Source organism: Stegostoma tigrinum, chromosome 7 (assembly GCF_030684315.1).
Source record: "Stegostoma tigrinum isolate sSteTig4 chromosome 7, sSteTig4.hap1, whole genome shotgun sequence".
Lineage (NCBI taxonomy): Eukaryota > Metazoa > Chordata > Chondrichthyes > Orectolobiformes > Stegostomatidae > Stegostoma > Stegostoma tigrinum.
Window position 1 is genome coordinate 71,078,721 of NC_081360.1, and position 27,431 is coordinate 71,106,151.

At 40.4% G+C, this 27,431-nt stretch overlaps 2 protein-coding genes across 2 annotated transcripts in view; one reads left to right on the top strand and one right to left on the bottom strand.

Moving 5' to 3' along the window:
- gpr39 (G protein-coupled receptor 39) overlaps positions 1 to 4,981 on the top strand; it is an 84,372-nt gene extending 79,391 nt beyond the window's left edge. The window contains exon 3 of the mRNA XM_048535171.2: positions 4,263 to 4,981. Coding sequence (XP_048391128.1) covers positions 4,263 to 4,846 — 584 coding nt within the window. The 3' untranslated portion in view covers positions 4,847 to 4,981. The remainder of the gene's footprint in view (positions 1 to 4,262) is intronic.
- LOC125454433 (ly6/PLAUR domain-containing protein 1-like) overlaps positions 4,261 to 27,431 on the bottom strand; it is a 54,873-nt gene continuing 31,702 nt past the window's right edge. Inside the window, exon 3 of the mRNA XM_048535172.2 lies at positions 4,261 to 5,383. Within this exon, the coding sequence (XP_048391129.1) occupies positions 5,148 to 5,383 (236 nt within the window). The 3' untranslated portion in view covers positions 4,261 to 5,147. The remainder of the gene's footprint in view (positions 5,384 to 27,431) is intronic.

Sequence of the window (27,431 nt, forward strand, 5' to 3'; positions counted from 1 at the left end):
CATGTATATTAATATTTTAGTGCCATTTTGAGTTGTAATCTTCAAATTGGACAGTGCCTTTTTCAGATCTGATGGCTCAGCCGCATGCCAATTGTTGTTCATATAATCCTTACTGTGTGGAAACAGGCCATTCAGCCATAAAATCCACACTGACCCTCCAAAGATCATCCCATCCAGAGCCACCCCACTTATCCATCCTTGTATCCCTGCAGTTTCCACAGCTAATCCACATAGCCTGCACATCCTGGACACAATGGGCAATTTAGCATGACCAAACCATCTAACCTGCACTTCTTTGGACCGTGGGACGAAACCAGGGCATCTAGAGGAAATCCACACAGACATGAGGAGAATGTGCAAACTACACACAGAGAGTTTCCCAAGGCTATAATCAAACGTGGGTCCCTGGTGCTGTGAGGCAGCAGTGCTAACCACTGAGCCACTGTAGTCTTCATTTGTACTTCAACTAAAACTTACTGGTATGCTGTTGGGCCTTGTTGCATTCAAAGTAACTGTGCATTCACTAACATAAAATAACAATATGCTCAAGTAATTCACTGTCAATGCAGAATTTGTGACATTTCGGAGCAATGTTTATAATGAGTTGTATAACTACAGTTTATTTTCTGTAGTTCTATCTTACACATGAAAACTGAATTTATACCATTAAAACTTAAAAAATATTAAAACTATAGCAGGATATGAGGAAATAAGTTGAATGCATGTCATGTAACGACAGTAAGCAATGAAAGCAGCTACTGTAGATTCTGGAGATCTGACAAAGCAGATAATTCTGGGAAAATTCAGCAGGTCTAGGCAGCATCTTTGGAGAGGAAACCTCTGAAAACGGTTTTAAGCTTCTAATTTTTTGTGGCAAAATTACAATAGATTAGAAAATTCTAATTTAATTATTTTAGTTTTATAATAAAAGAAATTTGACAGACAAGATGGGTGCTATTTTGAGGAGGCAAAGTCTTCAAAAAAACTCCAGTAGGGTTCACTGTATTAATATATATTAAATAATAATTAATCATCCACTTTTCTTCTTTTACAGTTTTAATGTCATATTTTTAATGTGATTTAAGATGGAGACTAGGACTAAAGACTGAGATGTACCACCAGATCATGACGGAGCAAAATAGTGGCCATTTAGACAACACCTTATCATGTCCTCAGTTTGTCCCAAAAGGTTTTGGAATGAACTGATGAATTTACTATGCAGACAAATACAGCTAGAAGCCATCATCAGTAAATGCCCAGATTGGTAAACTGCTTTTGGTGATGTCGGCTAAAGGAGGAATTTCAGCAAGAGCACAAGCATTTGCTACTCATTTTTTGCAAATTATTCCGTTGATCTTTTGTTTCCCTGAGCAGGGATGTAGAAATTTGATGTAATGAGTTATCTGAAGAAAAGCATTCCCAACAGTGCAGTACTTTCAGTGCTGCAGTGACATGTCTGCCTTTGTGCTCAGGTTTACAGTGGGGCTTGAATCCACAGATTGACTCAGAAGGCAAAAGTGCGAGCTGGTGACACGCTATTACCAACTGAGCAAAATTGGTGGTCAGTGATTGCTTTTAACGTAATTTGAAGCTGTAGCCTTTTACAGTCTCATACTGCCAGCTCCAATGCGATCGGTAGGGAATGTAACTGAAGAAAACTTGTACCAAGCTCATGTTCCATTGTTCACCCAACAGGAGGCATATCAAGGCAGGGAGAAGTAGCAGCCTCTAATTTAACTTTCTCAGGGAGAGAAAGTAATTTATGAGCACTGTGCAGCATTCTTTACTAGCATTTGGGATGAAACTCAATAAGCCAGATTGCTTACATTGGCTTCCATTTATGCTGAACTGTGCTATCACATAAATGTGGAGAAAACACTTAGTGCTTTAATATCAGTCTATACCACTTAAGTACACTTTAAAATGCTTCAAATCATTACTCTTTCTTTCTTCCCTCACGACTGTATTTCAATTGTCAAATATAATTATGTGTAGAACTTGTAAAATTCATCAGTCAATACGAGAAATGCATTTTATTAAACAGGTTTTTGTACAAATAATACTTTTGTGCTCATTTTCATAAGGATGTTATTGTTTAAAAAGCAACATATTCTCTTGATAAAATTATCAGAATGTCAATGGTCAAAATGCTTTCTATCTCCTAATGTGATTCTGGGTTTTCTTCTTTTATTAACCAAATTTTATGTCAGCCATATATGGAATTAAGGAGAATAACACCAATATAATCAAATCAATAATTACCTTAGTTCATACTCTTTTAATGATTGTATACCAATCATATAAAATTTAACAAAATAACACATATTGAGGCTTTGTGAATTATCGCATATGTAGCAGTGTCCCAGAAGCAATTTGGAGTGGTTCTTCCACAACATTCCTCCACTTGTTGAACCACTTTCAATAAAATCTTTTTAGCAGTATAGTTACAAATTAAACCAAATGATACATAGGAGAAATCAATTTCATTTTGAAAGAATATATACAGGTTTATTGTATAATATTTTGTTAACTGATATTCCGTTCTGTTTTAATAAGGCAAAATGATAAACAGACCTTTTTCTGGCAAGTTATTGTTTGTCATTAATAAATGTCAATGATTCACTGGACTGTCAGTAAACTAGGTTTCCTTTTCACTGCAGTAAATTAGAAGCAGAAACATATCATTATGAAGTGATAGACTAGATCTATTACTGCAACTCTGGCATTTTTTTGTTTCTTAGTTCTTTTGTATCTCTGTAATTGGATTAATTTCACAGTTCTAAATATCTTTTTCTCTAGTTGTAAGGTATAAAATATAGCAGCTGTTAAGCTGCTATGGACGTGTTAGAAAATCCAATAAAAGTGCTGAAATAAGCTTTAGAAGATGTTACACAGTAAAATAACTGCCTCAGGCAGATATTGTTCATCAGCACCAGAGGTAAGTCTATCATTCTTGGAGGATGATGGTAATAGTTACGGTACTGGTCATTAAACAAACAGGAACTATTTCACTAAAATATGCAAATAATTATGTAATAAAGGTAATAATTTATGACCAGGTTTTGGTCAGCTTTGTGAATGGAAGTGAAAATTCGATTACAAATTTCATCATGATATATTTTACTTAAATTTGTTGTATATTTTGTTAAATGCTATCACTCAGAGATAATTGGATGGTGTTGTGTATTTACACACTTTCCTTTGGCCTCTGCTATCTGGAGTTTATTTAAAAACAGCTTCAGGGATGGATGTTTGTTCTCTCTAGTAACTGCAGGGACTCAAAGTGAAAGCTATATTGTATGTGAGTGTGCAGATTTTATATATATATATATATATATATATATATAGATATATACAGATAGAGAGTCATAGAGATGTTAAACTATATTATATGTCGTCATAGAAATGTACAGCACCTAATGTATGTGTATGTGTGTGTGTGTGTGTGTGTGTGTGTGTGTGTGTGAATGTAGTTTAGTTCATTTATCCTTGCTCACTATCTAGTTTTATTATCCCTAACCTCCAACCTTTCACTTCTGAACATTGTTATTTCCCACCTTTAGGAAAAATAACCTTAAAGTTGAAATAGGAACATGCCATGATGAAATGTCTCTGCTTCTTTCTGAACTTGCACATAGAAAAATATAATTTGCCTGCACAGGCAACTGACTAATTCACTGCAAGCAAATCTCGACCACTGAATGGTTTGTAACTTTCTTGGATAGCAGTTGGTGGATATTCTGATTGCTTAATCCCTTCCCTGTTTGATTTACACTGAAATTGAGTCAAAGGAAAAAATAAGCTTACTAGTACATGCTGAACTGACTATTGGTACTGTTCATTGACTTGCTTCATTTGTTACTATAATGGCAAGCTGATAATATTACTCAAATTGTTACCTTGGAGCTCAATAAAGCATATCAATAATATGAAAACAGTGTTTCATGTGAGAGTTCACATCAGAGTTTGCTCTTGCTGATATTTATTCACACCATCATTTTAATAAGTCACTTGAGTTCTTTAAGTACACAGTACATGGAAGCAGGATTAAAATATATCTTTAGCATGTATCTGCACTGCAAATAATTCCCATGCATTCTTCTCTGCACCATTTTAGAGCTGCTGCATGACCAATCTGGCTTGCGGTAGATTCTGACCTTAGATAAGTAGGTCAATGCTTCAATGGCTCATTCAAATGTATGCTTATGAACAGAGGTGATACTGTAAGAGTTTTGCAGAAACATTTTGTTTTCTTTCTACAGTGCTCATTGTGGTTGCCCTAGCTGTGTGTTGGACGCCATTGCAAATTCGTCGTATCATGGCAGCAGCCAAAGAAAAGTCACAGTGGACAACGGTATATTTCAGAGCCTTTGTAGCCCTATTGCCTATTTCAGATACTTTATTTTATCTCAGCTCAGTATTAAATCCACTGCTGTATAATCTGTCCTCTAAGCAGTTCAGGGCAGTTTTCATGCAGGTACTGCGTTGTAACTCTATAGAGCATGTAAACATGCAGACACTACGGAGAACCCAAGCCAATCCCAAAGGTGACACTACTCAGTCTACAAGGTCATTGCTCCATGCCACACTCAAATACAGCTCTCCACGCCGGAAAAGCAACAAAAACCTTTCGAGCACGGTAATGAAGGACACAGATGTTGAGCTTGAGCCATTGTCACATCAAAACTGTGAGACCCAAACAACAAAGCCAGATGAATTTAACTCTGCTGACTCAGTTTCAGGGCCCAGCTTGTTGAACACTAACTCAAAGCTTCTTTCCCCAGAAATAATATCTGAGCTACACCTAAAGGAGAAACCAAATGGAGTCAATGAAACTGAGATATGAAGCATTCACAAAGTGGAACTGTATCAAGCAAAAACCACAGAGAAAATTTTCAAAGTGCTGTTAGTGATTCTTCCAAAAGTCATTTTTATAATAGCATGTGAAATTTCAATAAAGCAACCATGGAATTGGCAATTGTCTCTGTGTCAAGAATATGGTCTTTTAATGTTTTTGGATGGTGATCGTCAGTTATTTTAAATGTAAGCTGTTACACAGCATGTGAAATGTAGACAGCAAAGCAAGGTAGGAAATGTCAGAACTCCTACATCAATAATGACACTTGAGTTTCCTTCATTTTATGGGTTTATGTTGGAAGAATTGCTGATGTGAGTATTCCAACAGCAGCTACAAGTTTTAGGCTTGCTTTTGAAGACATTGCTGCGCTTCCTCTTCTTCTGGGACGGGGTCCATTACAGAGTGGAGTGTTGCAACAACTGATGCACACAGATCCCACCTTTCCTGGAGAACAAAATGACTGATAGCCTGCCGATGTAATGAGGCAAGATGTAGAAGCAGCGCAAGACTTTCGATACATAACTCCTGCAAGTAGAAAAACAGCAATGGTAAAAATAATTTCAGTATTACATCACTGAACTGAACATTCTATCATTTACTGTTATACTAAAATAAAATTAATTTGAAAATCTTTAACGTGTCTGCCACATTCCTGCTGTAACTCAGTATGGCAAATGAGCTGGAAAATAGAATTTAGTCCGGACTAGGAGGTTCTGGAAGACCTATTAAGCATTGGACCCTCCTTCCAGCCTGTATAAGGCAATTGGAATGGAAAATTTGATCATTGGAAAAGGATCCTAAGCTTTAAGAGGATTTAGCATATCTTCTTAACCTGATGTACAAAGTAGGAAAAGGCATTCCAGCCTCTGCCTTGAAAGGATCTGGGATTGGGGTCATGGATTATTTCCTGAACCTTGAAGAGGTATTGAATTTGAAGGGGAATCTTCAGTCTGTTTTTAACAGAGATAAATGAGTAAATGAAGAGATCTGTCTGACAAAGAGTATTGCTGCATTTAAACAGCAGCAGAGCTTTGGGACTACATCAAATATTAACTAGGTAATTTGGAAACTTTGTAATTTAATTTACCAGTCTTTTGGGACCGTGTTCAGTTAGGTCTTATGGTAAGTTTTTTTTAATTTATTGTTGCAAAACCCATAGGCTGCTGCTATCTGTAGAATTCAATAATTGGTGACCAGACATTAGCTGTTTTTCAAGCTTGCCTCTTGTGAGATTATCTTTAAGGATCCAGCAAACTTATGGTGAAGCAGCAGCTCTAAAGAAATTCCCAGTCCAAAGGGTAATAAAAATGCAGCAATGCATTTGGCAATTATTAAAGGAGACACTAAATACTGAAATGTACGATTTATTGTCTTGACGGATGTGCAGAATGATTCCCTCAAGAACCATTTTTTTAATGCTTTATTTGAAACATTTCACAGAAATTGGAACTACATTCATCCGCCCACTAAAACATAGCTTTGAAATATTGTATCAGAGATGGTAGGAACTGCAGATGCCGGCGAATCTGAGATAACAAGGTGCAGAGCTGGATGAACACAGCAGGCCAAGCAGCACCAGAGGAGCAGCAAGACTGATGTTTCGGACCTAGGCCCTTCTTCAGAAATGCAGGAGGGGAAGGGGAATCTGAAATAAATAAGGAGAAAGGGGGAGGCGGACAGAAGACGGATAGAGGAGAAGATAGGTGGAGAGGAGACAGACTGGTCAAAGATGTGGGGATGGAGCCAGAAAAGGTGAGTGTAGGTGGGGAGGTAGGGAGGAGATAGGTCAGTCCAGGGAGGACAGACAAGACAAGGGGGAGGAATGAGGTTAGTAGGTAGGAGAAGGGGGTGGGGCTTGAGGTGGGAGGAGGGGATAGGTGGGAGGAAGGACAGATTAGGGAGGTGCGGACGAGCTGTGCTGGTTTAAGGATGCGGTTGGGGGAGGGGAGATTTTGAACCATGTGAAGTCCACATTGATACCATTGGGCTGCAGGGTTCCCAAGCAGAATATGAGTTGCTGTCCCTACAACCTTCGGGTGGCATCATTGTGGCACTGCAGGAGGCCCAAGATGGACATGTCGTCTGCGGAATGGGAGGGGGAGTTGAAATGGTTTGCGACTGGGAGGTGCAGTTATTTAGTGCAAATGGAGCGTAGGTGTTCTGCAAAGTAGTCCCCAAGCCTCTGCTTGGTTTCCCCGATGTAGAGGAGGCCACAATGGGAACAGCGGATGCAGTATATCACACCAGCAGATGTGCGGGTGAATATCTGCTTGATATGGAAAGTCTTCTTGGGGCCTGGGGCGGGGGTGAGAGGGGAATTATGGAGCAGGTGTAGCACTTCCTGCAGTTGCAGGGAAAAGTGCCAGGTGAGGTGGGGCTGGAGGGGAGTGTGGAGCAGACAATGGAGTCACGGAGAGAGTGGACCCCCCAGAAAGCAGTTAAGCGTGGGGAGGGAAAAGCGTCTTTGGTGGTAGGGTCGGATTGTAGATGGCGGAAGCATCGGAGGATGATGCGTTGGATCTGGAGGTTGGTGGGGTCGTACGTGAGGATGAGGGGGAATCTATTTTATCTGTTTTTGTTGTTATTGCAGGGAGGGGGTGTGAGGGATAAGTTGCGTGACACACGGTCGAGGGCGTTCTCTACCACTCAGGGGGGAAAGTTGTGGTCCTTGAAAAATGATGACATCTGAGATGTACGGGAGTGGAATGCCTCATCCTGGGAGCAGATGCGGCTGAGGCGAAGGAATTGCGAATAGGGGATGGCATTTTTGCAGGAAGGTGGGTGGGAGGAGGTGTATTCTAGGTAGCTATGGGAGTCACTGGGCTTAAAATGGATCTCGGTTTCTAGATGGTTACTGGAGATGGAGACAGAGAGGTCTAGGAAGGAGAGAGAGGTGTCTCGTGCATTTCCCACAACTCATCCCTCACACCCTGTCCCTGGAATAACAACCAAACCAGAAACCCCCGTCCTCACTTACCACCCCAACAACCTCCAGAACCAATGCATCATCGTCCGACACTTCCGCCATCTGCAGTTCGACCACACCACCAAAGACATTTTTCCTTCCCTACCCTTATATGTTTTCTGGAGGGACCACTCTCTCCGGGACTCTCTTGTTCGCTCCACACTCCCCTCCAGCCCCACCTCACCCGGCACTTTTCCCTGCAACCACAGGAAGTGCTACACTTGCCCCTACACCTTGCCCCTCACCCACATCCCAGGCCTCAAGAAAACTTTCCACATCAAGCAGATGTTCACCTGCACATCTGCCATTGTGGTATACTGTGTCCACTGATCCCGTTGTGGCCTCCTCTACATTGGGGAAACCAAACGGAGGCTTGGGGACCACTTTTCAGAACACCTATGCTCGGTTTGCACTAACTAACTGCACCTCCCAGTCACTAACCATTTTAACTCCCCCTCCCATTCCGCAGACGACATATCCATCCTGGCCCTCCTGCAGTGCCACAACGATGCTACCAGAAGGTTGCAGGAACAGCAACTCATATTCTGCTTGGGAACCCTGCAGCCCAATGATATCAATGTGGACTTCACAAGGTTCAAAATCTCCCCTCCCCCAACCACATCCCAAAACCAGTCCAACTAGTCCCCACCTCCCTAACCTGTCCTTCCTCCCACCTATCCCCTCCTCCCACCTCAAACCCCACCCCAACCTCCTACCTACTAACCTCCTCCCACCCTCTTGTCCTGTCCGCACTCCCTGGACTGACCTATCTCCTCCCTAACTCCCCACCTATACTCACCTTTGCTGGCTCCATCCCCGCCTCTTTGACTGGTCTGTCTCCTCTCCACCGATCTTCTCCTCTATCCATCTTCTATCCACCTCCCCCTCTCTCCCTATTTATTTCAGATCCGCCTCCCCTTCCCCCATTTCTGAAGAAGGGTCTCGGCCCAAAACATCAGCTTTCCTGCTCCTGTGGTGCTGCTTGGCCTGTTATGTTCATCCAGCTCTACACCTTGTTGCCTTTGAAATATTGTAGATGTTTTAAATATGAACATAAATGTTTGCATGTCAATATAACTTTATACATGCAGTCTACTTCCTCAATACAACATGTTAACTTGTGAACAAAAACATTTTGCTCTCTAGATGTACACAAAAATTAATTGGAACCGCATTCTACATTTATAAAGAATGATTATCACATTTGTCCCTATTCTGGACCTCATGGCAATCTAAAGGAGAGATGAACAATCACTGGACTCAGGAATTCATTGAGACCAATAACAATGTGTAGATGGAAATAGAATGGGGCAAGGTACTTCAATAGCTGGAAAACCAGGAGGTATAAGCTGGAGCTTTTGGCTGATGAAATCAGCAGCCTGATCTGAAATTTTCAATCATTTATTGTTAAATGAGCTTTGTTAACAAGCCAATATGCTGATAGTGCAGACTGAGTGAGCTTTTTCTTAAATGATGGGATACAATATTCAGTGATGTCTTGTGAGCATTAGGTGGCATCACCTCCAAGATGTACCTGTGCCCTTCGTGCCAACCCACATGCTCTCCAGAATCCAACCAACTCCATTCCCCATATACCGTGCCCTAAACCCCACACCTACGCTCTCTGACTCCTTCCTGTTCAAAACCCTAGCCGTACTGTTTTCTGATGGCCATGTCCTCTCTGTTAATAGGCTCTCCCACTACTGAGACTACCAGAGATGCTGGCCACTCAGATTGGGTGGGGGGTTCCTCCTGCTGAGGGACAGAAGTCTCACTCTTGGCTCATTGAGGCATGTTGTTACTACAGACCAGTCTTCTTTTTTAATTCAGTCCGGTCGAGAGCAATTTTGTAATCGGGGACTGAGCAATATATCGTGGCATAAAATTCAGCTCTATGGGTTTCATTGGGAACGCTATAAATTTAAAACTGGATCTGCTTTTAAAGAATTTGTAATGATGGATGGTCAGACAGTCAAGTGGGGACAGGCAAAGCATTTACAGTTTATTCTATTTGTTGAGCCATCGGAAACTAATCCTGCTTTTCTTGGTCCCCCAAGCAGTGCTTTACGGGCAGAAAGTCAATTTCTGTCACATCTCCCTTCAGTCGCAGGATTTCACAATATTCAAGAAACCTGTTATGTAAGTGTTAAGAATAATGATGATGTTAAAATAGAGGTATGCAAATCTCTTTTAAATATTCCAAGGCTTGGCCCACATTCTGCAAGCAGTTTGGTCATCCCCTGACCCACTTCCATTAAAAGCAAAAGCAAGTGCAAAGACAGGTATCCATTTAAAAAATGTTAACTACCCAAACCTGCTCACTGATCCAACTATGTTAAACTGCATTTTAGCAGTTTTAAGAGGAATATAAGTGGGTAAATATCACAGTTAAAACCTTAGAGTAGAGTTCTGGTTAAGGGCCACACAAAAATGTTAATGTTCTTTTCTCTGCACACGCTAATCAATAGACTGCACAATACAAATATATACTTCTGTTAAAAACTAAGAACACAAAGTTAAAAATTACAGTTGGTAAGGTTAGCAAGTTTTTAAAGACATTTCTATGCCAGTTCTTTATATACTAATTTAACAAAGCATTTAGTGATAATGGGAACTGCAGATGCTGGAGAATCCAAGATGATAAAATGTGAGGCTGGATGAACACAGCAGGCCAAGCAGCATCTCAGGAGCACAAAAGCTGATGTTTCGGGCCGAGACCCTTCATCTGAGCTGAAGAAGGGTCTCGGCCCGAAACGTCAGCTTTTGTGCTCCTGAGATGCTGCTTGGCCTGCTGTGTTCATCCAGCTTCACGCTTTGTTAACAAAGCATTTAACCTGTTTTAAATAAATGTCTACTTAGTTTGTGGGGAAATCCAGCCCTCTGACTGATCCAACTGGTTGGCAAGGTCTTATTTAAGAGTTAAGACTGATTTTTTATTGTGTGAAGTGTTGCATTTCAACCGGATGTACAGGCTGGAGCAGATTGTTAGTTTAAAGAATTGTTGTTTTTAACACCCACTCAATCAGTTAAATAAAAGAAACTAAATGTCTCAAAATCATTTGGCAACCAAAATTAAAAGACATTTACAGATTAGATTTGAATAGGGTAGCCAAGGTAAATCTTGACTTTGCAAAATCACTAGTTGCTGGAGCACATCAAAGTTAGGAAGGCCATGTTTGCAGTTCTCCGAAAAGTTGGATGTCCTTCCAGAGGCACAGCATATAGTATTGATGCCCCTTCCTCCCCAAAGTGTCCAGCACAGCAGGCAAAAAAGGAATTGGCAGAAGCTGTATGGCTTCTGATTTACAAATAGAAAGATGTTAGGAAGATATCATATTTAAAAGAAATTTGCAGTAATAATCTCAACAGCATTGGTTCAAGCACATATGCAATGAGGTTTTAACGGCTTACATTTTAATAATTGAAAATGCTGAGCAATTGGACTAGGTTACCTAGATTCAATATTGTTTTAATGCAATCAGGTAAAAGAATTTTGTTCAAATTGTGATAGGATAAATGTTATGGGTAAATGTAACCCATCCAGCAATAATTCTTTGAAGCTTTATATCATTTATAGAAACAAAGATGCCCAAAATCTGTGCATTTGCAAAACATTCTCATTACTTGGTGCATTCTCTACAATTCTACTGTTAAAAACAAAGGAGCAGGATACGTTAATTCTGCCCTTGAGCCTGTTCCAGCATTCTATCAGATCATGAATGATCTAACTCCTCTTGAGCATTTTGCTATTGTTCCAAATCATTATTCATTTAACCTGACAAAAATCGATCAGTTTCAAGTCTTGAAAATTTTGATTCATCCAGCATTCACAGTTGGTGCTCCTGATTTCGCTAAACCTTATTTCGAAAAATAATTTTGACCTCACTTCCAAGTGACCATGCCCTAATTTTATGATTATACCTCTCGCTCCGGATTCTCCGATCAGAGAAAATAGTTTCTCTGTATCAACTATACTGCCTCCATATTATAAATTTAAAGACCATGACCAGGTCAATCCTCAACAGAATATAAGCCAAACTTGTACAACATGGCCTCACAATTTAATCAGCAATGATCCTACCCATTATATCTACTTGCTGTCACTTACCAATCAATTGATACCATTGGGCTGCAGGGTTCCCAAGCGGAATATGAGTTGCTGTTCATGCAACCTTCGGGTGGCATCATTGTGGCACAGCAGGAAGCCCATGATGGACATGTCATTGCATCATTGTGGCACTTGGGAACCCTGCAGCCCAATGGTATCAATGTGGACTTCACCATCTTCAAAATCTCCCCTTCCCCCACCGCATCCCAAAACCAGCCCAGTTCGTCCCCTCCCCCCACTGCATCCCAAAACCAGCACAGCCTGTCTCTGCCTCCCTAACCTGCTCTTCCTCTCACCCATCCCTTCCTCCCACCCCAAGCCGCACCTCCATTTCCTACCTACTAACCTCATTCCATCTCCTTGACCTGTCCGTCTTCACTGGACTGACCTATCCCCTCCCTACCTCCCCACCTATACTCTACTCTCCACCTATCTTCTTTTCTCTCCATCTTTTGTCCGCCTCCCCCTCTCTCCCTATTTATTCCAGAACCCTCACCCCATCCCCCTCTCTGGTGAAGGGTCTATGCCCGAAACGTCAGCTTTTGTGCTCCTCAGATGCTGCTTGGCCTGCTGTGTTCATCCAGCTTCACGCTTTATTATCTTCAATTCAGGATGGTGTCTGATTTGGAGGGGAATTTGTAGGCAGTCATGCGCTCAGACATCTGCTGCCCTGGTTCTTCTAGGTGGTAGAAGACACGGGTTTGGAAGATGTTACTGAAGGAGGCCTGAGAAGTTGTTGTAGTACTGTTGGTTGTACACAGTGCAGCTCAGAGTGTTTCAGAGACAGTAGGAACTGCAGGTGCTGGGGAATTTGAGATAACATGGTGTAGAGTTGGATGAACACAGCAGGCCAAGCAGCATCAGAGGAGCAGGAAGGTTGACATTCTGGGCATGGACCCTTCTTCAGAAATGGGGGAAGGGAAGGGGGATCTAAAATAAATAGGGAGGGGGGGAGGGGGACGAAAGATGGATAGAGGAGAAGATAGGTGGAGAGGAGACAGACCGGTCAAAGAGGCGGGGATGGAACCAGTGAAGGTGAGCATAGGTGTGGAGGTAGGGAGGAGATAGGTCAGTCCAGGGAGGACGGACGCAGATGCTCACCTGCACATCTGCTAATGTGGTATGCTGCATCTGCTGTTCCCGTTGTGGCCTCCTCTACATCAGGGAAACCAAATGGAGGTTTGGGGACCACTTTGCAGAACACCTACACTCAATTCACACTAAACAACTGCACCTCCCAGCTGCAAACCATTTCAACTCCCCCTGCCATTCCACAGACCACATGTCCATCCTGGGCCTCCTGTAGTGCCACAACAATGCTACCCGAAGGTTGCAGGAACAGCAACTCATATTCCGCTTGGGAGCCCTGCAGCCCAATTGTATCAATGTGGACTTCACAAGCTTCAAAATCTCCACTCCCCTGCTGCATCCCAAAATCAGCACAGCTTGTCCCCTCCTCCCTAACCTGTCCTTCCTCCCACCTATTCCCTCCTCCCACCTCAAGCCCCACCCCCATTTCCTACCTACTAACCTCATCCCGCCCCCTTGGCCTGTCCGTCCTCCCTGGACTGACCTATCGCCTCCCTAACTCCCCACCTTCACTCACCTTTACTGGCTCCATCCCCACCTCTTTGACTGGTCTGTATCCTCTCCACCTATCTTCTCCTCTATCCATCTTCTATCTGCCTCCCCCATCCCTGTTTATTACAGATCCCCCTTCCCTTCCCCCATTTCTGAAAAGGGTCTAGGCCCGAAACGTCAGCTTTCCTGCTCCTCCCATCCTGCTTGACCTGCTGCGTGCATGCAGCTCTACACCTTGTTATCGCAGTTCAGAGTGCGCTGTTTCTGGAGGGAGTGAATGTTTACAAGTCTACGATGTCACCTCCAATTGTGTGCTATCTCATCATGCTAATAAATCATCCTGCAGAACTTTATTTTACTTTCTGCTCACATGGATCATAACTTAAGAACTGGGAACAAGAGTAGACAAATTAGCCTCTTGAGCCCGCTTCGCCACTTGATATGATCATAGCTAATCTCATCTCGGCCTCAACTCCACTATCCTTGCTCGGGCCCCACCCCTTCAGGCCATTATAATTTAAAGTTGATCCATCTCAGCCTTAAATTTACTCAATGTCCCAGCATCTACCGTACTCCAGGGTAGTGAATTCCACAGATTCATGACATTTTTAGACAAGTCATTTCTCCTCATCTGTTTTAAACCTGCTTTCCCATATTTCTAAAACTATGATCTCTCATTCTAGATTGCCCCACATGAGAAAACTTCCTTTCTACGATCTACCTTGCCAAATCCTTTTAGCATTTTATATACCTCAATTAGATCTTCTGTCATCCTTCCGAACACCAGAAAGTAAACAAAGAAAATTACAGCACAGGAACAGGACTTTCAGCCCTCCTAGCCTGCACTGACATGCTGCCCGTCACAACTAAAACCACTTCTGGGGAACCGTATCCCTCTATTCCCATCCTATTCATTTGTTTGTCAAGTTGCCCTTTAAAAGTCATGATAGTATCTGCTTCTACTAATTCCCCCAGCAACTAGTTCCAGGCACCCATCACCCTCTGTGTAAAAAGCCTGCCTCGTACATCACTTTTAAACCTTGTCTCTCACACCTTAAACCCACAGCCCCTGGTAACTGACTCTTTCACCCTGGGAAAAAGCTTCTGACTGTCCAGTCTGTCCATGCCCTCCATAATCTTGTAGATCTTTATCAGGTCGCCCCTCAAACTCCGCCATTCCAGTGAGAACAACCCAAGTTTCTCCAACCTCTCCTCATAGCTAATACCCTCATACCAGACAACATCCTGGTAAATCTTTTCTGTAGCCCCTCCAAAACCACCACATCCTTCTGGGTAGTGTGGTGACCACACAATTGAACACAATATTCCAAATGCAGCATAACTAAGGTTCTATAAAGCTGCAACATTACCTGCCAATTTTTAAACTCAATGCCCTGGCCGATGAAGGCAAGCATGCCATATGTCGAGTTGACTACCTTTTCCACCTGCATTGCCACTTTCAGTGACTTGTGTATCTGAACACCCAGATTTCTCCGCCTACTCTTAAGGGTTCTGCCACTTACTGTGTATTTTCCATCTGGATTAGACCTTCAAAAATGCATTACCTTACAATTTTTTAGATTAAGCTCAACAGTATAGACCTTAATTACTCAATCTTATTCATAAGGCAAACCCCTCATCACATGAATCAATCTAGTGAACCTCCTCTGATCTACCTCCAGTTTGACTACATCCTTAAGTAAAGGAACCAAAATTTTAGGGGCAGACTTACTAATGCTTTGTATAAATGCAGCAGCATTTTCCTACTTTTCTACTTTTCCACTCTATTTCTTTAGCAAAAAATGCCCACATTGTTTTTTTTTGGCTTCCTTTTTACCTGTCGTACCTGCATGCTGGTTTTCTGCCATTCATGCATGAGGCACCGACTTAACAATTTTGTGGGTGATCTCCTCACAATCAGGCATTGACTACCTTTTGTAGACTATTATCACGCACTTTGATTAGACAACACACTCAAATGCAATTTTGTTGGGAGATTCCATCAACCTTTCAGCATTACAGTGAGACTAACCATAACACTAATGTTTAACAGAGATAACAAGGTGTAGAGTTGGATGAACACAGCTGGCCAAGCAGCATCAGAGGATCAGAAAAGCTGACGTTTCAGGTCTGGACACTTCTTCAGATTTTCTGAAGAAGGATAGACATGGCAATAGAAAGGTCAAAGAGTTATGATACTGGATATGTCTGATTTACCTGCTGTGTCCTTGCAGTGCTTTTAACAAACTATTCTAGAGATATCAGAATCCCAGAAGCCTGTTAGTGTAACTCCAGAGCTAATGAGCTCACTTTCTCCTGCCACATGAGAATGAATTGGCAGATTACTTGCGATAAATCCCAATTAAAGTACAAACAAAAATGAAAACATATGGTAAACCACAAAATCATCCTTGAGACATAACACAATAATGAATGCATAGATTTAATTTTAATATTTTTCTGAATATTTATTTGCTGTCATTTAGAATAATTGAACAGCTCAGCCAAATATTTTGGTCTTTGAGTGACTTCACAGTGTGGAATGCAATGTTTCACGCCACATTAATTTACAAATACAGATCACAGCTTTAAGGAATTATGCAATTCTGAAAAAAAATTGTCAAGATCATGAATAAATCATTCATGCACTGGCTCAATAATTAATTTTATATTGCCACTTTATTTTGTTCTTCCGCTGTTATCATTTCCTTAACCTGCACAGTAGCTTACTTTGTAAGGAAGAGTTATGAACCACATAGCAGTCAGAAAATGCTCAGAGAAATTGAGGAAGCAAATCATCAAGTAATAACCTTTCCTCCCATCTCTGTTTGTTTGAAACTGGTAGAAATCTTGCTCTATGACTTACTTGTAATTTGAGCTTCATTATATCTATACTCTGCTCCTTTCCAAGGTTCACAGTCTGATGTCATGTAGCTATAACAATACAAGATACATTTAGCTCCCCAGGAGCTATTCTTTTTTAATAAGGCCGGGGCTGATGATTGCCTTAAAATGAAGAAATCAGGAGATCTTTGACATGCTAAGTTTCTAATAACACTCTCAGGGAGCTGGAATCTGCTAAAACTTTCTTTACACCTGCTTTTAGTTCTTTTGGTCTATTTGGTCTGTACTGATTGCATGATAAATCCGAAGTGGCAAATAGGCACTTCATTCACCCAGTTAGAACTTCTGTAAAAAGATATCAATGTTCTGCAGTGCTCTTTGTGAGATTACAAAAGTTAGCAAATAGGTAATAAAGAACAATAGGCTTTAATATTCCCTTGTGTCCAAAATAGGTTAAGAACTTCTTGAAATTTTGCAGGCTGATTTTCACTCCTAAATGGGTAGGAAACTGAAAAGCAGTGGGCAACACCTAAATTTGTCTTGCTAGCTGGTGGAGCAGTTTGGCTATGTATTTTTTCAGCCTGGGCCATTTTTTCAGAGGCCGGGTCAGGGATTAAAAGGGTTACCCATTTCTAAGAGATTGAGTGGCTGATTACAGGAAATCAATACCCATCTAAGGCCTATTATTGAAGACTGACTGGACTTCTTGACCCCATCCAGATGACATCAACAGACTGGCTGCCTGGACATCACATCCCGACTTTGGGGGCTTCCTCATTGATTGTATGCTGCCAGGACTGGCAGCAAGGCAACATTCCAATTGAAAGCTTTTTTAAGTATTGAGTGGAGACTGACCTCCTCACCTCACTGAGATCATTCCTTCTGAGTTTCTTTGGTCAACTATTTGGCCCACCAGCTTAGGGACCTTGCCTGCTGTCCTTAATCATCTCTTGGCTCTTTCGGGGAAAATCACTACTGGGGGCCACCGTTCCCTGTACAGGGCATAGTCAGGACCTCACGTCAGTGCCCTGACCAAAATAACAAAATCCTGCCCAACATGTCACAAGAAGCATTATATTTCTACGTTGTAGAACTGAGATCATGTCATTTAGGGGTAGCCACAAGTTCTGGCCATGTTCCTTGTCTCCAGCAAACACTGTTTCATTTATACAGCCTCACATCAAAACACCATAGAAGCTAAAGCTAATTTCTTTCACTTTATCCTGAAAATTAATCACAAAAACCTTGTGGAGCAGGTGGAGGCCATTTATCCCATCATGCTGGCCCTGACACTTCAAGCAAGCATGATTACCTGGTGCCAAGCTCCTGAATTTTAATTTATGCTATTGCATGTCACTTTTAATCGAAAAAAAATTGTCCAATGCCCCCCCAAATGCCACAATTGAACTGTGTCCATCACATTTCCAGATAGTACATTCCATTCCCTAAATACTTGCTGGGTGAATAATGTTATTCCTCACAAATCCCTTATTTCTTTTGGAAATCACTTTATATCCATATGCTCTAGTTCATGTTCCTTTTCTGAGTGTGAACAGTATCTTTCTGCCTACAAGTCTATCAACCTATCATTCTATCTATCCATCCTGCTCATTATCTTGAAAATCTCTATTAATTCTCTTCTCAGCCTTCTGCTTTCCAAGAAAAACAGTTCTAACTTCTTCAATTTAACCTTATAACTGATGTTTCTCAACCATGCAACCATTAAAGAGTCATACAGATGTACAACATGGATACAGACACTTCAGTCCAATTCAACCATGCTGACCAGATACCCTAAATTAATCCAGTCTAGTCCCATTTTCTAGCATTTGTCCCATAACCCTGTAAACCCTTTCTATTCATGTGCCCATTCAAATATCTTTTAATATAATTGTAAATTGATTCAGCACTCTCTCCAATGCATTCACATCTTGTCTGAAATTTGCCAAACACTCCTGATTGTGCAATGTTACTATAAATTATGTGAAATTCTCACCACATTTTAACGTCTCAGAAATATCTCTATCACATTAAATCAGTTCCGTACAGGAAAGCAATTAATTCAATTTACTCTCAATTATATAGGTCGAATCAAGAGAATTACTAGACACATTCAGCACACTAACAATATAACAACAAAATGCATTTGCAAAGGATTGGTTTGTCTTTTCTTAAATGATTGGTCCTATCATTCATAGCCCTAAAAGTAAAACACATAGCATAGTCTAGAGTCACATAAAGATCAGGTTAGGTAGGGCTAACAGGTTCACTTTCATTTGCTAAAATACATTAATTAATCAGCTGAGCTCTAATAACAATTCAGAAGATTATTCTTTTCAACAGTAGCCCAAAACTAAACAGCTTTATTGAACTTACTTGAAAAATTGATCATGTTGGCATTTAAATTAATTTCCACTGGGTTACTGGTTTAACACCACAACTGTTCGATTTTCATATCCATGTAGTAAGAATGCAGGTCAAGGCAGTGGCCCTGCTGAGGGCTTGTAAAATTAGAACAACATCCTGTTCCTTCAAGGCCAAGGAGTATCTATTTACTACCATATGGAGTCTGCCTTTATATCACAAGTATTAATTTTCTCAACCATTTTCTTATGTAGTTCTTTGTCAAATGTTTTCTGAAAGTCAATATAACACTTGCTCAAATAATATTTTTGATATGATCTCAAAAAATCCTCACACCCGTAAAGTCAAATACGATCTACCTTTCAAAAATTTATCATCTTCAATTAATCAAAAGCATTCCAAGAAATAATTTGTTATGTTTTTAATTATTGTCCCTTGTTATTTTAATATTGAGGTAGGACTAACCAGTTGATAATTATTTAACAAATTCCTTTGCCCCTTTTGAAACAGAAAGATACATAATATTTCTTTGGCTTCAGCTCTAATGAATTTTGAAAGTCAAGTTCTACACTACCCTCAGCCAGGAGAGCATACCATCTGGCTATATTTTGCCTTCACATGTTAGTCATATCACAATTTACTTAAGCAAAGTAGAAGTTATCATTACAGCTTTGATAGTAGTCACATTATCCAAAAATACCTTAATGTTTCTCAATGTTTTTCATATTGCTTTACAGTCTACAATATGGTCTCAATATGACTGATTATTTAATGGCTTAATTCTGGACAGATGGGATTTGTGTGAGCCTCGCCAATCATAAGTGATTTCACACTCAAGCTGATTTTATTGAGGCGTGCTGCTAAGCAGATGGAGACCAAATTTGTGCACCTTTCCATAGCTAACAGAATTCTTCACTGGAAATAGCATGTAATGCACCTGCTGAAATGGTGTGTGATCATCATAATGGAATTCAAATGAAGGAATATCACACAATAGTACATTGCTTGTTATTTACATGCTTGAAGCATTGAGTCAGAAGGGTCAAAGTATATTTTAGTAAATTGTTAAGGACAGCAAATAGCAAAATCATCCATTTATTAGGAAGGCCATCATTCATCCACTTTTTCCCCATCTCTACACATCCTGGAAAATTTACGGTCAAACATATTTATTTCCGGTCCTACAAGTTTTGCATAATTGGTTTGTTCTGTCGTACTGAGGAGACTCAGAGGCACTACTTCATAAAATTAATTTTGATGGAACTATACATCAGGACCAAACAACAATTCAAACTAAGCACCTCCAACTTATTCAATTTACTTCTTACTTTGCTGAGCACTGCAGAATGATCAACTGATAACAAATAAGAGACTTGGCCCACCATCAGGACAAGTGGGAGGGCACTACTGTGCAGGTGGGGTGGGGGCAGTGGTTCTTTGATACTTATCAGTGAAAGCAAGAAGTACATTATACATGTGCAAGTCTTCTAGTTCCATTCTCCTGGGGCACCTTCTCCACTTTGTGCCGAACAACAAGTGCACATTACTGTTAAACATGAAACAAAGATGCACAGGCTGAAGCTAGAAGTGACTCTCAGCTGCCAAATTGCTACTCAAGAAATACTTAAGAAATATAGGGCAATTCCAAGAAGACATAAAACTCTGTAAGATTCTCCTGGACCATGTATAACTCAATGGCTCCAAAGTTCTATAATCTGTTGGAGTCCATTAAAAGCAACACAATCTATTCAAATTTCCCTCTTTTAACTCCATCTCTTGGTTGTTCACGAAACAATTGAGCATCAAGCTAAAATGAGCCATGAGTACATGCTGCTCCAAAGTCATTGTTGCAATCTGTTGCCACTTTTGTGTCAGCAAATTTCTGCAGGGGTGAGGCTCTTACTCTAGATAAGCAGGAATATTACCTTTTAGTGAACGTTACTTAATAGTATGCTGAACATGCATTAAACTCGGATTAATTGCAGATGCTACAACTGACAATTTCGAACTGCAAGCTTGTTATTGCACATTTTGCTGGACTTTTGTGTTTTTTTTGGCATCCCTATTCAACAGCATTCAAAAAATTTCAGCCTGGTTACTTCCTTTGCCACCTTGTACTGGTTGTAAGAGGCAGAAGATGAAGAAAGAAGAAGAGCAAGCTCAGCAGCATCAACGTACTGCATAGGAGCTGCAGAGGACCTCAGAGCAGACAGCTGGGGAGAATGCAGGTGCACGGTTGGTTTTACCCACTTCACATGGTATATAGACCAAAGGCCACTCTCTTAACCTGTCAGAGGAGCAGTGCCTCAACAGGCTGAAATTAGGCAGACAGGTAGTTATTGAATGCTGCAGCCTTCTGGAAGTAGAGCAGGTGACTGAAGAGTGGGGCAGTAATTGGAACCAGTTTCCTCGACCTTTATGCCGCAGGGTATTTCCAGGCTATCATGTGGGAACAAGTCCGGGGTATCTCAGTCAACCACCCACAATCAATCACACAGGTCACAAATGCACTATTTATCTGAGTCAGTCACTGCATCTCAATGAGGATAGATAAAAGCAGCCAGAATAAAAGATGTCCCTTCCTTGCTGCTATAGCTGGTTTACCCCTGAACAAAACAAAATCAACAGTTGACCTGCGATATCTCAAAGTCTCTATGCGATTTATTTGCCCAAGTGTGAACATTGACTAAGTCTTGCTGTGTATTGGCAAAGGTTCGTGGAGTGCCTGAGCAGTTGTGAATAGTGGTTCACCTTGTGAAACCAGCAGTGAACACCAACCCCTCCCCCAACAAATCTAATCTTACGATGCAGCAAAAGTCATTGTCGAAGCAGCTGAAGAGGATAGGGCCTAGGATGCTATCCTGAGGTAATCCTCCATCCATATTCTGGGGCTGAGAGGACAAGCATCGAACAAGCACAACCATCTTCCTTTGCATGATCTGTATGAAGGAACTAAGGGCATAGTTGCTAAGTTTGCTGAAGGCAAAAAGTTAGGTAGAGGGATAGGCAGTGTTGAGGAGGGGGGAGGCTGCAGAAGGACTTTGACAGGCTAGGTTGGTGGGCAAACAAGTGTCAGGCATCCTTGACTTTGTTCCCAGTTGTTAGTCTGGAAATATCCTGAGGCGTAAAGGTTGAGGAAACTGGTTCTGGTTATTGCCCCACTCATCAGTCACCTGTTCTCTTTTCAAGAGGCTGCAGCATTCAATGACTGTCTGTCCACAACGTGGGAAAGTGTGAGATTGTGCACATTGGTAAGAAGTAAAGAGGTATAGACTATTTTCTAGTGAGGAAAGGCTTTGGAAACTGAAACACAAAGGAACTTGAGAGTTTTAACTCGGATTCTCTTAATGTTAACATGCAGGTTAAGTTGTTGGTTAGGAAGGCAAATGCAATGTTGACATTCATTTCAAGAGGGTTAGAATACAAGAGAGGGATGTATTGCTGAGGCTGTACTCTGGTCAGACTGCATGTGGAACATTTTGAGCAGTACTGGGCCCCGAATCTAAGGAAGGATGTGCCGGCCTTGGAGGGGTCCACAAGACCTTTACAAGAATTATCCAGGAGATGAAGAACTTGTCATAAGAGGAACAGTTGAGGACTCTAGGTCTGTACTCAATGGAGTTTAAAAGGATGAGGAGGGATCTTGTTGAAACTTACAGAATACTAAGGGACTTGGATAGAGTGGATGTGGAGAAGAGTTTCCACTAGTAGGAGAGACTAGGACTTGGGGTATTAGCCTCGGAGTGAAAGGATGGCCTTTTATAACTGAGAGAAGGAGCAATTTCTTCAGCCAGAAGGTGCTGAATCTGTGGTACTCATTGTCTCAGATGGCTGTAGTGGCCAGGCCATTGAATGTATTTAAGACAGAAGTAGATAGTTTATTGATTGGTAAGGGGATGAAGGACAATGGAGAGAAGGCCACAGAATGGGGCTGAGAAACCTATTAGCCATGATTGAGGGGCCTAATTTTACTACTGTATCTTATGGTCTTATGCTATCTACAACCAGCAGTGGTTTTTCCAAGATTACCATTCATTTGGGTTTGATTAGGACACCTTGATTTCCTATTTGTTCAATTGCGACTTTGATGTTAAGTGCAGTCACTCTGAACTCACATCTTCAATTTAACTTTTTGGTCTAAGCCTCAAATGATACATAGAATCAAGTTCTCATCAGTGAGCAGGATATTGCCGATTAAGTCTTGCTTGAATTCATTATCAACAATACCTTTCATCACTCTTCTGATGACTAATAGCAGACTGTTGAGATGATAAGTGGCTGTGCAGAATATGTCCTGATTTTTGTGGACAGGACAAACTTAGTCAATTCTCCGCTTTGGGAGCTAAAAATAGAAACATTTTAGCTAGGGATACAACTAATTCTGATGCATCAGTCTTCAGTCCTTTTTTTGGCTGAAAAGTTGTCAGGGTCCATTGCTTTTGTAGCTTCCCATGTGTATTTTCAGCCATTTCTTGGTATCACATGGAATAAATCAAATTGGCTGAGTACTGGCTTCCGTGATGCCAGGTACCTCTCAGGAGGAAAAGAGCAATTGTCCACTCAGCACTTCTGACTGATAATTGTTGCTAATGCTTCAACATTGTGTTCTCATGTGTTGGGCTCTGCCATCAATGAGAATGGAAATATTTGTGAAGCCTCCTCTCGTCATTTGTTTGATTGTCCACCACAATTCATGACTGGATGTGACAAGACTGCAAAGCTTTTACCACATCTGTTGATTATGGAACTATTTAGCCCTGGACTACCACATGTTACTTCCACTGTTTGGTACGTAAATTGTCCTGTGTTATAGTTTCAAAAGGGCGGCATCCCATTTTCAGGCGTATCTGATGCTGCTGCTGTCATGATCTCCTATACTGAAATAACCACGATTAATTCCCTGGTTGCAGAAAATGGCAGCGTGATGGATATGCCAGGCCATGAAGATTATGTTGAATACTGATCTGGAGTTGCTGATGAATCTCACAACCTCACTGATGGCTAGTTTTCAGTTCATAGATCTGTTCTCAACTATCACATTTATTAGGTGGTAGTGCTAAATGATGAAAGATGTCTTCAATATGAAGTTGGTATTTTGTCCATAGAACTGTACAATGGTCACACCCACTAATACTGTAATGGACAACTGCACATGCACATGAAATGGAAACAAATGTAGACTATTTAGTACCTCAAGCTTACTCCTATTACTCAATTAGGTCATGGCTGCTATGTTTGTGTATCAAATTCCACATTCACATCCTGCCTATATAACCTTTGATTCTCCTGACAAACAAGAATCTATCTAGCTCCACCTAAAAATATTTAATAATTCTGCCTGACTAACTCCTGAGCCAGAGTTCCATAGTTTCAAAATCCTCCAAGGGAAAAAAAATCCTCATTTCTGTCCAGAAAGAGGGAACCCTAATTTCAAAACAGTGCCTCCTGATTCTGGGCCCAACCACAAAAGGAAACAATCTTTTTGTGGCCACTTTGTCAAGACAATTCAGTATCTTATACACTCCAAACAAGTTACCCTCACTCTTCTAAATTCCAGTCAAAACATAATCAGTTTGTCCAATCCATCCTCATAACACAGCACAATCACTCCTCATGTCAATATTGAAAACCTCCTCTGAACCATTTTCAAATGAATTGCCCACAGTTTGGAAATAACTTTTTACCTTCAGTTTGGCAATTTTGCAAAAGTCTTGATTGAAGCAGGATGTGTAAAACCAATCTTCCTCACAAGCAAGGTAGTTTAGAACTTTTCAGAAATAGCCCATTATGTCAGAGGTCATTTTAAACTTCCAGATTAGAAGTGTTTGGTTAAAGGTCTGAAGGTATTATTTGAAGCTGAGAAAATCTAAGAGCAGGTGTATGAAGACATTATCAAATTCACAGCTGTGGAATTGAGAACATTCCCTACAGATGTGTTATAGAAGCAAATTCTCTCTAGTGTTTTATACTGTAAAGCAATGTTCTCTGGTTTGTGTTTTACCATATGTTTTGAAATCTTTAAATCTATTATATATGTAAACAGTTTGCTTATTCTACTTTGATGGTCATTTCTTGTGCAAAATAAAATTCTTGTTTTATGATTAAAACTAAATCTGCAGTATTGTTTGCATCTGTTTCAATAAAAGACAATAAAGGCAGTTGAGGAACAGTGGCCAAAGAATGTAATTCATGACTCACAGCATATATATATTCCAGTAGGAAGAAGGATTCCATGAAGAGGATAAGACAAACAAGTTTAACTAGGGAAGTTAAGGCTAGCGTCAAATTGAAAGAAGAAATAAAAAATACAATGTCCAAAGATTAGTGGTAAACTATAAGATTGGGAAAGTTTTAAAACCTAACAAAAGGTGCCCAAAACACAATAAAAATGGAAAAAAATAAGCATTGAGGATAAATGTGTAAGTAATATCAAATTGGACAGCAAGAGCTTCTTTAATTACATAAAAAGGAAATGAGAAGCCAAAATGAACAAAGTGAACTAAGCAGCAAAGAAATAGTAGAGTAGCTGAATGAATACTTTACATCAATCTTCATGGTAGAAGACATTAATAGCATTCCAAAATTATTAAATATTCAAGGACACATTCAAAGGTTGAGAGAAAATAAATACAATAATGATCACTAGAGAAAAAGAACTAGGAAAATTAATGGGGCCAAAGACTGGTAAGGCCCTGGGACATGATGAAATACATCCTAGGATATTTAAGGAAATAGATGTTGACATAAGGGATGCATTGGTAGTAATCTTCTAGGAATTCTTAGATTCTGGAAAAATCTTAGAGGATTGGAAAAGTTCCAGTGCAACACTTTTATTTAAAAAGGAAGGAGTTAGAAACAGGTAACTATAGGCCTGTTAGCTTAACATCATTTATTGGGAAATTATAAGTCTATTTTAGAAATATGTGATATGATCAAGCAGAAATAGCATGGCTTCATTAATGAAAAATCATGCCTGAAAAACTTGCTTGAATTTTTGAGAAGGTAACGAACAGGATAAAGAGGAAGCAGTGAATATAATGCATTTGGATTTTCAAAAGGCATTTAATAAAGTACCAGACATAAAGCTACGTAATATGATAAGAGCTCATGGTGTTGGAGGTATTATACTAGCATGGATAGAGATGGGCTAACTAATAGAAGGTAGAGGGCTGAAATAAGGAGGGGACCACCTGCAGTTGGTGGAGTGGCTCAGAGATCAGTGCTGGACCCACAGTTATTTACAATAAACATTAATGAGCTTGATGAGGAAAGTGAACGTAGATTTGTAGATTACAGAAAAAATAGGTGGAACGCATGTGGTGGGAATGACACACTGAATCTGCAAAAGGACAGACAGGTTAAGTGGGTGGGCAAAAACTTATCAGATGGAAGGCAAAGTGGGCAAATGTGAGGTTATGCAATTTAGCAGGAAGAATAGTGGACCTATATATTATGTAAAAGGAGAATGGCTGCAGAAAACTACAGAACAGAAAAATTTAGGAGTCCTCATCCATGAATCATAAAAAAAACTAGAAACAATTTCAAGTAGGTAAAGGGGAGGCAAATGGAATGTTGGCTTTTATTTAAAGGAAATGGAGTAAAGAAATAGGAAGGGTTTGCTAAAACTAGTCAGAACACTGTGGGAATGCTGTGAGCAGTTTTGGGTCCCTTATCTAGGGAACAATATATTGGCAGTGGAGGCAGTTCAATCTTAGAATAAGAAGTCATACAATTAGAAAGAGTGATAACGTGAATTTCTTCTTTAAAAGGGTAATGAATCTGAGGAATTCTTTACTGCAGTGGGTTAGGTCATTAACTATGTTGTTAATGAGTAAATGAAGCAAGGGTTATCGGAAAAAGGCAGGGAAGTGGAGTTAAGGCTAATCAGATTACTCGCTGTGCAATAGATGGGCTGAATTACCTGCTTCTACTCCTTCATCTTATGTTCTTATGGTCTATCAATCTGAAAATATCCATCAATGCCTTCTGTCAGTTTTCTGACAGGCAGCCAATATTCTATCCATGCTAATATTTAGCCCTTCAACTATAATGTGCAAGAGCCTTTTTTTGTGACAACTTATCAATTACCTTCTGGAAATCAAAGTATGGCTCACACTGCTATGTTTCCATTTATCTATAGCACATACTACTCTTTCAACAAATTCCAATAAATTGATTAAACATGACTTTCCCCAAGAATGCCATACTGACTCTTCCAGATTACCCTGAATTTTTCCAAACAGATGCCAATCTAACTGGCCTACAGCTTTTTTTTGCTTTCAGACTCCCTTTGTGATTACAGGAATAAAATTTCTACTTTCTGTCTGATGGAAACATTCCAGAATCTATCAAATTTACGCAAATATGTCTGTTACCTCATTAACTACATCTTTTCAGATTAAATCAATCAGGATCTGGAGACATCCCCACCCACAGCTCTGTCAATATGCTCAGTACCACTTCCTGAGTGGTTATAACTTCACCACATCCTTGCTTCCTTCAATATCCTGATTTAAAGCTAGGACAGTAATTTTTAAAATATCCTTTATAGTGAAATCAGAAGCAAAATGCTTCTTTATTCTATCTGCGATTTGCTTATTATCTACTATTAACTCCCCATTCTCTCTGGAGGAGCAAAGTCACTTCACTTAAGCCTTCCCTTTTTAAATATCTGAAGAAACTCTACGACATATCTTTTACTGAGGAATGTT